At 48.5% G+C, this 12,903-nt stretch overlaps 1 protein-coding gene across 8 annotated transcripts in view; it reads left to right on the forward strand.

Annotated features, from left to right (window-relative positions):
* PLXNA4 (plexin A4) overlaps positions 1 to 12,903 on the forward strand; it is a 458,580-nt gene that overhangs the window by 84,813 nt on the left and 360,864 nt on the right. For 7 of the 8 annotated variants that reach the window (XM_078343727.1, XM_078343726.1, XM_078343725.1 and 4 more), the window contains one exon: positions 1,038 to 1,220. The exons of the other annotated variant lie outside the window; for it this stretch is intronic. In XM_078343727.1, coding sequence (XP_078199853.1) covers positions 1,038 to 1,220 — 183 coding nt within the window. The remainder of the gene's footprint in view (positions 1 to 1,037; positions 1,221 to 12,903) is intronic. 8 annotated transcript variants of the gene reach the window in all.

Consider the following 12,903-nt stretch of genomic DNA (forward strand, 5'->3'; position numbering starts at 1 on the left):
CTGGGTTTCTATGGATGGCACTTTGGGAAGTGCTGGTGTAGGCGAGGCAGGACCAGGGCTGCTGCTCTTCACGATGCTCTGAAAGACACAGGGAGCCTGAGGTCGGAGCTCATGAAGCACTTGCTGTGGCACACTGAGTGGAATCAGGAACCTTCCTTCTCTCACTGCTCTTTTACCCGCCCGACTGCCTGTACATGCCTCTGTTGTGACAGTGATACTTACGTACTAATGCTTCCAGTTCCCTAGTCTATACTTTTTTTTTTTTTTTTTTTACATGAAGTTTTGCTCTTGTTACCCAGGCTGGAGTGCAATGGCGCGATCTCGGCTCACCGCAGCCTCCGCCTCCTGGGTTCAAGCAATTCTACTGCCTCAGCCTCCCGAGTCGCTGGTATTACAGGCACGTGCCACCATGCCCAGCTAATGTTTTTGTGTTTTTAGCAGAGACGGGGTTTCACCATGTTGACCAGGATGGTCTCGATCTCTTGACCTGGTGATCCACCCGCCTCGGCCTCCCAAAGTGCTGGGATTACAGGCATGAGCCACCACGCCCGGCCTAGTCTACACTTTTGAGTCCTTGTGTATGTGTCTGCTCAAGATATGGAGACCACATCCCTCCTTGTGTGTAGATGTGGAGACCACATCCCTCTTGTGCCTGAGCAGAGTGGCGTGGAGCCTCTGCTCATGTGGGCTGGCCCCGGGCTTTTCCACAGAGGAGGAGGAGGGGAAGGGGGAGGGGGAGGGGGAAAGCTCCCAAGATGGTGCTGGGAGGGATTGGAGGAGGACCAGAGACACACAGATTACGGGGGAAAAGGAGCGGGGAATCTGTGTTTTTTGCCATGTACCTGCACCTGCCCACTCAGGTGCCTCTTCACAGGTCACCTAGTTTCTCTAGAGTGATGTTTTTCATGTAAAAAAGAGGGATTGTTACCAGATGATTCACCTCTAAGGATTCTTCTTCCTCTGTAGTTTCCTGACTTGATATCTCTGCCAATTTCCCTAACGCTCCCTTCTAATTTTTCTCTTTTTAAAATTTTCAGCTCTTAACCATTGATGATAACTTCTGTGGCCTGGACATGAATGCCCCCCTGGGAGTGTCCGACATGGTGCGCGGCGTTCCCGTCTTCACGGAGGACAGGGACCGCATGACCTCTGTCATCGCATATGTCTACAAGAATCACTCTCTGGCCTTTGTGGGCACCAAAAGTGGCAAGCTGAAGAAGGTAGGAATGAGGTGCGGTCCTTTTGGACTGTCCCTCTGGGACGGATATTATCTTATGTCTTTTCGCTACCTTGGGTGTGTGGGCAGGTGATCCAGGTTTGAGCTAAGGAGATATGCTGCTTTTGAGGTCATGATGATCATTGTGTCCTTTCTCTGCTTCTGTGCTGAGGTTGTGGGGTGAGTGTGTGGAATCACCTCCTTCCTAGGGCTTGTGTGTCCATGAGAGGTGTTAGACCAGCCTTTCAGGGTTGTTCTAAATGGCGCATACTGTGTTCCATTTGGGCTTGTGCCCTTAAGGCAAAGGTTTTATTAAGTCTGGGCAATTGGGGAAGGTGGGCAGGGGGAAGGGACATGCCTACTCCCCTTGCTCCAGCCCTTCTGGCTGCTGTGTCATCTGGAATCCATTCAGGGAACAGATGGAGGAAGGTGCAGTCCTGTTAGAGTTGCTAATGGGGCCCAGAGCCAAGTTGTGGGATGAGAAAACCTCGGGTGCAATGGGAACATGGAAATTGCTTCTGGCGAGGTCCGATGGTATGATCTGGGGACCTGACCTTTCCCCTGCGTCTTCCAGAAGCTGGCAGGTTCTGGGGTCCTGGGCCATCTTGGCTCATCAGCTATGTTGGGAGCCGCCATCCACCCAGGGGTGTTCTGTGCTGACGTTCCTCATCTGATGAGTTGGAGCTGGCCCTACAGCGCATGCCCTTCTTGATTGGGTTAAAAGCCCTGCTATGATGGTAGGCAGGAGGTCTTGTTTTCTGTTGGCCAGTAATTGCACTACAGTCCTCTCCCAGAAAACATTGCTGATTCCATGTGGAGCTCTTGCTTGCTTTATTTTGGCCTCTCTTGGAGTTCCCTGGACATTGTGTGATGCAGATTGAGTAAAGAGGCACTGCCTGATTGCGACTAAGCCTTAATCCCTCCATCTCCCTTTGCTGTATTTCTGGCTGGTAGCTCTGGATGGTCAAGAGGAAGTGTTCTGTGCATCTTTAGAGGACTCTGCCTATTTTATCATCCTATGGGGTAACAGGCCAGCAGTCATTTCTGTTGGCATCTCTGTGGACAGGTGGTGTGTCTGGAATAGGAGCATGTGGAGGATGAGAGGCAGGCACCCTGGTGTGTGTTTGTGACTTGGAAACTTGAGCGTGGAGTCATTATATGGGAAGTGACTGGGAAAGAAAACAACAAGCACTGGGCAAACACCATGAGGCTCTGCAAGCTTGGTGTCCACGATGTGCCACGCAGCCAGGACTGCCCAGGAGGAAGTAACCACCTAATCTGAGTGTACCGCCCTCAGTGTCACAACCAAAAAATAGCAAAACCATTGCGTATACACCTTTAAGAACCGTATTTCACCATTCCCTGCAGAGTTCTATTTCATACTTCCTTTTAGTGAAGAAGAGAGTAAACACAATGGAATTTTTTTCTTGCTGCCTCGAACTCCTTGTGATTTTTGCTCACATATTGAACTGAGCTTTTGGATGCCCACGGAAGATACTGTGAGGCGTGGGCTCGTCCCCACACAGCTCCCGTGTCTGATTGTTGTACCTTCCCGGGTCTTCCTCTCATGCACTTGGCCACTCATCACTTCCATTTGCTGCCAGGAATCCTGGTTGACTTCAGTACCTTTCCTCCTCCCTCATTCTGCGGCTTCCAGCTTCGGTGGGCTAGGAAACCAGATAGCCAAACTCACTGAAACTGTGTCTGACAAGCGTCACTCCACATGCTTTTGGGCAGGGACCTCAGATAGTTCAATTATTCACTAGGATGTGGTGAGACTGGTCTGCTGGAAAAGTGAATTCTAAACTCCAGAGGCATCACCATGTACAAGTCATGCACCGAGACCTGCTTCGCCTGCTGCAGTGGGTGAATGAGCACTATTGGAAGTAAAGAAGTCAGCAAGGCAGTATGGGGGTGCCTTGCTGACTTTTCTCCAGTAAGCCCAATCTCAGTGCAATGGAGAAGTAACTTCCTGCCTTGCCCTAAGAGTCCTACCCACTGAATTTCCTACCAGCTGCCAAAGGACCATTTACTAACTGGCAGGATGGAGTAGACCCCGGATAAAGATTTTTTTTAAAAATTTGTCATTGTCTGAGCTGGTTGGGTAGTGAATGTTATCAATGAAATGAACATTGAGAGTTCAGTGCACATAACAAAACAGACAGTTATTTTTTCTTGGAAAAAGAAAGGTGTTTCCTGACTATGGCTGCATTGTAAACCCAAGATAGTCAACTGACGTCTTAGTGCTGTTGGTCCAAGGGTGGGTTGAGGCATTTGGTGGCTGGCGCGCTCTCGCCTGTGGAAGCCTATTTAAATCTGTTCCCCGGCAGGGAGGTCAAATGCAGCACTGTGAGTTTGGGATGAGGATACCCCCAAGAGCCTGGGCCAGCAAGGCGCTCAGAGACAACCCTCCTGAGGCAGGTGAGGACAGAGCCCAGCAGTCGATCAGGCAGGCAGTGACAGGCGACACAAGCAACACCCCACCAAGAGGCTGGGGCTTCATCAATGGCAGGCATTCCCATCTTTCACTTCGGTGGGTTGATAGAGGAACAGTTCTGTTTCAGCCATCTGGGGCATTCTATCTAATTTCCAGAGCAGCGGTGGGGCTGGTGAGGCAGAAACATTTGAAAGGTAAGAGCACCAGGGTCAGGTGGGGGGAATGAGCCTTCGGTCCTCCTGGGGAAAGCTGGGCCACTGGGGCGGCCAAACTTTCTGCTCTGTAGGCTACGAGTGGCAGCCTTTTAATGGTTTTGCTCAGGCCTGGCTCCCACGCCTGCAGACTCAGCATAGCTGGCCCAGGGGGACAGTCTGAGTTGGGAAAGGAAGGTTTGGCCTCGGAGTCTGTCGTTTGAAATAATAAAAAGCTACAGTGGCCGGTTTATTTATTTATTTATTTCGGAACAATAGACTTCCCCAGCCCTGCTCACTTGCTAAGTACCACTCCCCTTTCCTTATAATAACTCCGACTCGCTTTTCTCAGAGGTTATCAAGACCACAGTCGCCTTTTGGGCAGAGGCCCAGCCAGGACAAGTCATGGAGCTGCAGGAGGATTTTGCTGGAAGTTTTGCAAACGACGGAGGCCAGGGCGTGAGAATAATGGAACTCATATTGTAGCCATAATTACAGAGTTGGTTTCTCTGAGCCCCGTAATAATCTCCTGTGTATCAAGGGCCTTCCAGAGCTCTTTACAGTATAACGAGAGACTGGAAATGGGGTGGGTGGGCAGGAGGGGGGTTGTGGGGGATGCTGGGAGTAAGAGTGTTTGCTGTGAGTTTCAGGGGCCCAGGAGCTAGACTGAGCTATCTGTGGGCTGGCCTCAAAATGACTGACTTTTTATTTTGTATGAAAGGCGTGAGTCCCAATCATTTGCAACCTTGTCTTTGACAACCATCATTTCACGCCTTTAGTGCACACATCACACGAGGCAGGGAGAAAGGAAGTGAGGAGAGTACCAATTTAGATGTCTTTGATGTTTTCTGTTGTGTGTGTTGTAGATGGTATTGGCAGCCTCTTCCTGTGGCGAGCCTTAAAGGTACATGTGTTAAGAAATGTGGCCTATAAATGCTACAGTCACGAGCAGGTGTCTAGGGACTTAGCAATAACCCACAGACTGTTAAAAATTTCACTATAGGTAAAAATCTTAAGGCAAATGCCACTTTGACTGGCTTTGGGGACAAGCAGACCAAAATCTTTGACTTGAGTTGGGACAATCGGGTCAGGGTTGTCTCAGAAGGACAAGATTATTTTGCTTGAATATTTCTGCTGGAATCTTTTCCCCCCTCTCTCTTTCTCTGCCTCTTGCTTTCCTTTCACTAAGCGATCATTTTTTTGTGGCTGCTGTTCAGCGGTGAATTACTGCCCGACATTAGTGGGAAAGACTAATGTTCATTGTGAACCAAAACATCATAAACTGCCACTTGAGGTGTGATTGCTCCTCTCCCTGGTGATTGCATCTTCCCTGAATGTTTTGGCTAGGGTAAACTGTTCACACCTAAGGAGGTGGAGCGCTGTGTGGATGTTGGTTAAGCAGAACTCTGGCTGGCCCTGCTGTTAGCCTGTTGTAGGATGTGCTCCCATGTGTCTGTGCACAGACTAAGCCATACCAGCCTCTCTGGATAGGAATTGGGTGCATGTCCCCATGGAGAGGCAACGGGAGTAGACAGTACAAAAATCATTCTTCCTGGGAATGGTCATGCAGATAAATTTAATCTTCCTAAAATTTTTTTCTCTAGCCTGTTTTAAAATTAATTTGCTTGTGTTCCCTAGACCCTCAGCATGGGTCCACAAAGGGGAAATCAGCCAGGAGTGGAGTGGAGGGAGACCCACCCAGGGTGAACATTGCTTCTCAGGAACAGATGCTATGTGTGTGTCTTCAGTGCCTGAGTCACAAAGCAATACCAGATCAGAGAGTCCAGCCTCTGCTTTGCTACTTCCTAAATGTGTCTGGGAATTCTTCCTAAAATTACTCTGGAAATTTGAATCCACTTTAAAAATAAATGTTCATGGCAGAGAAAGCCCGCAGATGGATGGAAGTGTCAGGAAATCCAATGGAGATACAGTGTTGGGACCCCAAATAGACTCAGAACCTGTGGTTAGGGCAGAGGGTATGTGCATTGGTCAGGTAGCTGTGACGTGGTATACATTTCTCCAGCCCAAGCTGCCATGGGTTCATGTGTGATTGATCACAAGCAGAAAGGGAAAGAAATGCAGATGCATCAGGGCTGACCGATTTCCATGAAGGGAAAAGACCATCTATTTGCTACACTGTGTCTGCATTTTCCATCCCTAGTTTTGCAAATATTAAGCCTCCATAGACCTTACCCTGTGGGTTGTATGAAGGGGAGGCTGAGGTTGAAGGGTTCCAGGCAGAAGATCACACAGATGTGCTGCGGTGCCACCCTCCCTTCTCTGATTTCATGGTGAACCACAGACAGAGAGATGATATTCTGCTGTTAGTCCTTCCAGCCTGGGAGTCCTAAGACCGGCCCGTCCAACTGATTTTGCCTTAGGCCAATGCATCTGCTTCTCATGGGCCTTCCTCCCACCTCATTTCAATCTCTTCTGCTGTGTTTTAAGCCTTTTCCCCAAGTTGTACTAAGTTGATTAGAAGAGCAACTGGTTGATGTCCTCTTGGACATATTTTGTATTCTTGAACACTATTAAGTCCTCACTCAATCATCCTTTTGATATTAAGTGTAGCCACATGGGCCCTCCTTTCTTATCTTTTTCCATTTCTCACTATTCTGCCCTGAGGCCTACCCACCTTCCCAGAATGTTCCTGGGGGAACTTGAGTGGTCCCTCCACGCTGACTTGAACAAGCCCGGGGAGGTGTTCTCATCCTGAAGTTTCTGCCGCCGCCAATAGCTAGGCATTGTTGCATTCTCCTCCTGGCTTCCTCCTGAAACATGCATTGAGATCCCAGCAAAGACTTTCTCAGGAACACCTGTCATTCTGTTTTCCAAGTGATCATTGCTAGTGAGCATGATTTAAAGAGATCGTCTTAAATGAGCTTTGCCAATGCAAGATTCATTGACACGTGCCACTTTTGTGAATCATATGTGTGTATGTATACACACATTGGTATAGAAAGATCCTGATCAGAAATCAGAATGCAAAACATTAAAATAGAAGAAAGTGCTGCAGAAACACCCCAAATCACAGCGTGCATTCAGTCAGCTGATACACGAATGTCAGACACACCGGAGGAATTTATCCAGTGACACATGCAGTTGAAGTAAAATATTGTGCTTTACAAGAACATATCATTAAAATGAAAACTAGCAGCATATCAGGAGTCTGGCCATGTAACCAAGACAACAAGGATGGCAAAGGATGAAAGACATGATGTGCAGAGGAAGAGGGAGGAGGCAGAGGAAGAGGGAGTGAGCCCCTGACCGTACGTGGCCCTTTTACTGCTGGGCTCACACCTGCTAGACTCTGGATGGGAGGAGAACAGAATCTTGATGTCAATACCAGTGAAGTCTCCTAGAGAGGGTAGAGCCAGGGGAGGCCTTTGTTATCAGCAATGGCTATGACTTCCTCAGCCACTTTGATGGGGAAGGCAGTAGCAATTGGAAGGACTCACAGCCCACCAGTTGACGTTCTGATTGCGGGTCTGCTGAGAGTCCATACTTGTTCTTAGGGAACTTCCTGGGAAGGTGCCAACTGGGCTTGCTTCTTGGTGATGTCATGGTGCTACTTTTCCTAGCAGTTCTGGCTTCTCATAGAAGTATCCATGGTGACTTTTTAAAAGTGGTTTCTCAGGTCTCGCCTTCTCTCCTGGCCCAGGGGACACAGGTGTATTAGTTATCGATTGCCATGTGATAAACTACTCCACAACTTAGAGGCTTTGAACAGCAGTTATCATACGTACAGTTTCTCTGGGTCTGGAATCTGGGCACAGCTCAGCTGGATCCTCTGGCTTAGGGTCAAGGTGTTGGCTAGGGCTGCAGTCCTCCCACAGCTCAGGACCAGAAAGGGGAAGAGTCCACCTTCAATGTCACTCCCGGGTTTGTCGGCTAGCCTCAGGTCCTCACTTAAGAGATCCCTGCATTGCCACGTGGACCCCCCTCCATGAGGCCACCTACACAACAACACACAAGACGTCTGAGAGGGGGTGAGAAAGAGGTGGAGCAAGGTGCAAACCATCATCTTTCTGCAACCTGGTTTCCGAAGTGACACCCCATCCCCTTTGCTGTATTCTGTCTTAGAAGCCACCACCAGGTCCAGCTCACATTCCAGGAAGGGGCTCTGTAGGTCATGAATACCCAAAGGTGGGCATCACTGGGGGCCATGGTGGAGGCTGCCTTCTACACAAGGGCTTTGTTTCTTAGCCATGGAGTGGACTCAAACCCATACTTTCAAACTTCAATTTCACTTTTAGTGGTGGGGGAAAGGGCACGGCCTTCCTCAGGAACACCAGTGGCCCAGGCTCTGAATCCTGCCTTTGGGCTTGCAGCTTTGTGCAAATGCAGTGGAGAATCCAGAGGATAAGCAGCAGGCTGTGAAGCAGTTGCCACACCCATAGGACCAGGGGCGAGGAACCTTCCTCAACAAGGAGGCCTGGGGCTCAGCAGGCAGTCCCAGGTGCTCCGTTCATCTAGGAGAGGTCCATGGAGAATCCACGCCTTCTGCCTTCGGCCTCTGTTGGCAGCACCCAGCATCTTAGGAAGGGGTCGTTTTCTTGGACTTTGGGGCTGGCAGAAAAGAGGTGATGCAGAGGGAACTACTGAGCTTTGAACACCATGTAGACACCAGGATTGTTCTAGATGTTTTATGCATATTACTTACATTGATCCTTGTGTGCAATCCTCAGTGTGTTCTTTTGAGGTAAATGTTACGCCTTCCACTTTACCCAGGGGTTGGGTAACTCCCCAGAGGTCACACAGTCTAACCTGAGGTTGTCCTGGAACACATATAGAGTAATATCAGACTGTACCTAAGGCCTGGCTCCCAGGCTGTAGGGTAGGTCACCTCCCCAATGGAGGGAGGTGGTGGTGGCCAGACCTCCTGTACCTACCCTGGAGCCTGTTGGTCAGAACCCTCCTTTCATTCTCTCTACCCCTGCCCTGGCTCAGGTCCCAATGTCCATGCTAGGGCGGCTGAAACTGATTTTCCCCTCTTTAATCCATCTTCCTGGGTTATGATGGGAAAAGCAGTTTGGATGGATCCTAGATGGCAGATTCAGCTTCCTAAAGCAGCTCAATCCTCTCGCCCCCGTCATCAAGGAAAGCAAAACTGAACTTGTCTCATTCACCCTTCTGCAGCCCCTTGCCCGTAGCTCTGCCTGTGTGGAAGTGGCCCTGACATGCAGAGGACGCAGGTCCCCGGCTCAGCCCTTCAGCCTCAGCTGGCTGCCCGCCTGGGCCTTGATGTTTTCAGTCCTCAGGAGCCCTGGCTAAATTTAAATACCAAGGAAGAGGCTCCCACCTCTGTGGCTGCTCTCACATCACCAACCTGCCTCCATGGGCAATTTCCTTCTCCAGGAGTAATTATGCCAGAGCTCAGATCCCACAGCCGAGTGGGAGGCGGCCACGGGGAGGGCAGGAGGTTTTCCAGGAGCAGCCGAGCTGTGCTTTTCCACTTGCCCCTGGCCTGCGGCCTGGGACAGACTGGGCTTAACTTTGTCTTGGTTTCTCACTACAAACGGCCCTCCTAGAACCTAAGGGACTGTGTGCTGTGGGTCTGGGTGATTTTTTCCTGTGACAGGGTATCCGGGGTCCCTGTCTCGACCCATTTGGAGGATGGCAGCTTCTCCCTAATCACGGGCCATGATTGCTTTGCAAGTGTTCTCGAGCGGAGGGCCTAATTAGTCAGTCTCCTAGTGACTCCCGGTCACCAGGAGCACCTGTCGCCACCAGCACATCCAGCCTACTTTTTCCTTCTAAGTGTCTAGCCCCAAACCCAAGCTCCTTGGCTCTTCTCCCAATCCTTGGCCTACCTTCCTCACTTTCACCCTCTCCGCTCTTGCTTTTCCTTTCTGTCGCTCTGTAGTATTGTGCTTTTAACTTAGTGAAGATGTGCCCACAAATGTTATCTTGACCAGTTCATTTGCTCGGGATGATGTGGGGTTAGGAAGGCCCGAGGCAGTGCTGGCTTTGCTACTTCTTTATAGATATGGGGACTCAGGGCAAGGGTACGATTGGATGGGAGGTGAGGGAAACTGCCCTTTGGAAGTGCGATAGTTCTTTATATAGTCAAATCTCCTTTTAAAAAAATGCAAAGGGGCCAGGCACAGTGGCTCATGTCTGTAACCCCAGCACTTTGGGAGGTTGAGGTGGGTGGATTACTTGAGGCTAGGGGTTCTAGACCAGCCTGGGCAATATGCCAAAACCCTGTCTCTACTAAAAATACACACACACACACACACACACACACACACACACAAAGTAGCTGGGCATGCTGGTGCGTGCCTGTAGTCCCAGCTACTCTGGAAGCTGAGGGAGAAGAATTGCTTGAACCCAGGAGGTGGAGGTTGCAGTGAGCCGAGATGGCACCATTGCACCCTAGTTTGGGCAACAGAGCCAGACCCTGTCTCAAAAAAATATATCTCAATAAAATAAAATAATTCAATGAATCTACAAAGAGCAATCTTCTTTCCCCCAAAACCACCCCTGGACACCCACTGCCAGGTAGCATTCTCTCACTTGCTCAGTTTGGGGTCTCAGGCTCACTAAAGTACAGTGAAAGACCGTATTCCCCACACCCTGTGTTATGGCACAGCCGCTTGGGGACCCTGCTCTATTTTGTTGGCCTCCTGGGTTTCCTTTATGAGTCCCTTTAGGAAAGGCTCTCCAAGGGTTGCGTCTGTGAGAAGTGGGTGTTAGTTTGGGGTTTTACCTCACCCCACAGGCTCTCTCTTCCTTGGGTCTGCCCTCTGACATTCCCAGTGCCTCACCTAGTCCTGGTCTTAGTTTTCCATTTGGGAACTGTTTTTGTTTTCAAAGAGATAGGGTCTTGCTCTGTCACGCAGGCTGGGTGCAGTGGTGCTGTCCTACCTCACTATAGCCTCAAACTTCTGGGCTCAAGTGACCCACCTGTCTCAGAGAAGGGACTACAGGTATGTGCCACCATGCTCTGCTAATTTTTAAGATTTTTTATAGAGATGGGGTCTTGCTATGTTGCCCAGGCTGGTCTTAATCTCTTGACCTCAAGCAGTCCTCTCATCTTGGCCTCCCAAAATTCTGAGATTACAGGGGTAAGCTACCATGTCTGGCCATGGGACCTTTGTTGAGCTGTCTTCCAGAAAGCTTTGCCCCTCCTGGAGAAGGCTTCTGAGGCTTTGGTGGGAAGGAGGTTGGAAGGAAAGAGATGGGTTGTTTTTCTGCTTAACTACCTTTACCTTCCCACCAAGATATGAGTATTCTGGGGCTGGAGGTGGCTGCATCTGAGTGTTCCCAGGTATTGTTGGACCTGAGAGGCCGGAATGATGCTGAAGCCACCTGATGACCTGCTCTCCTCATTGCATCCCAAATTTAAACCAAATCCTACTTTGTCCCTGCTACCCGCCGGGGTCTCAGATGCAAATAGCCATTTTGGCCTCCAGGTAGGATTCTACCTAAGATCTCATATGGGCATCTTATATACATTGTGGTTTTTTTTATAATAATGAACATGATTAGATATCTTCAGAATGTAAATCTACAAGTCAATACATTCTTTACCTGGTCTTTTTGCAACTGATCAATATTTCAGCTAATTTCAACTAAGTGATAATTCAGCTCTGTCCATTTTGGTCTTCCTTCTCCCACAGAGCATATAAATTATCCATGATTTTTTGGTCTGAAATAGGATTGCTGTACTATAGGTATCTCCTGTGATAAGTAAACAGATTTTTTTTAAGCTGCATGTAATAATAACCATATTTTAAATGCATCAGGTTAGCATACCTCAAATATTTTATTTAATTCAGTCTTTATGATCAAAGTTGTTCTGGGCCTTTTCCCCAGACATACCGGACTTGGGAGAAAAAAACTACATCTTAAAACTTACTTAGAGACCATGTAAAGACTTGGAACCAACCCAAATGCCCATCAGTGATAGACTGGATAAAGAAAATGTGGCACATATACACCATGGAATACTATGCAGCCATGAGAAGGATGAAATTATGTCCTTTGCAGAGACATGGATGAAGCTGGAAGCCATCATTCTCAGCAAATTGACATAAGAACAGAAAGCCAAACACCATATGTTCTTACTCATTAGGGTGTGGTGAACAATGAGAACACATGGACAAAGGGAGGGGAACATCACACACTGGGGCCTGTCAGGGGTCGGGGAGGCTAGGGGTGGGATAGCAGGGGGTGGGGGGGATTGGGAGGGATAGCATTAGGAGAAATATCTAATGTAGATGATGGGGTGATAGATGCAGCAAACCACCGTGGCACGTGTATACCTATGCACATGTAAACCTGCATGTTCTGCACATATACCTCAGAACTTAAAGTATAATAATTTTAAAAAGGGAGAATGAGTCTTTCTTAGATCCAGGGAGGTTGAGTTAGGCAGTGTTGGCTTATGCCCTAGGTGGGTCAGTGTTTTGTACACTGTTGACCTTAAGTAGAGCTAGTGTGGCAGCTGGGGACCCTAGAGTCTCCATAATCTAGGCAGGGCCATGGCCAGAGGGATGCTGGTAGGACTGATGGCTTCCCTGCCTCAACCAGGCTGTGGGCTTCTTTATCTTATTTGGAGTAGTAGGAAATGTGGATTCATCGTAGGAAACTAATGAATCTCTTTCTAAAATGGAGAATTATTTTCTAAAATTAATAGCCTCATAATGTGTCCGTTTTATAAAGTTGAGTTTTTATTTAGTCATATTCCAATTATCCCAAAATTACAGGCAATAGAAGCTTTGAACATTGTAGCTGATATGTTTTTCTGAAAGGAATTTGTTCATTTTCTTCATATAGAAAATACAGTTCATTAATATAGCTGGATCTATTTCCCCAGTGTGTTTACATCTTGTCCCAATTAAACTGCAGGTGCCTTCACAGTACTGCCCTGAAGGTAACAAGGGATGGATAAAAAGTGTATTTGAAGATGGACCACTGGGGCTTATGGTCTTCCAGTGCCTGTGTACATGTGTGTGCGTGTGTATCAGCTAGCTTAGACTGCATTATGCTGCAGTAACAAATGATCCCCAGGTTTAAGTGGCTTACAACAACAATGAAGCCTATTTTCAACT

This window comes from Callithrix jacchus, chromosome 11, assembly GCF_049354715.1.
Source record: "Callithrix jacchus isolate 240 chromosome 11, calJac240_pri, whole genome shotgun sequence".
In the NCBI taxonomy this organism is placed as follows: domain Eukaryota; kingdom Metazoa; phylum Chordata; class Mammalia; order Primates; family Cebidae; genus Callithrix; species Callithrix jacchus.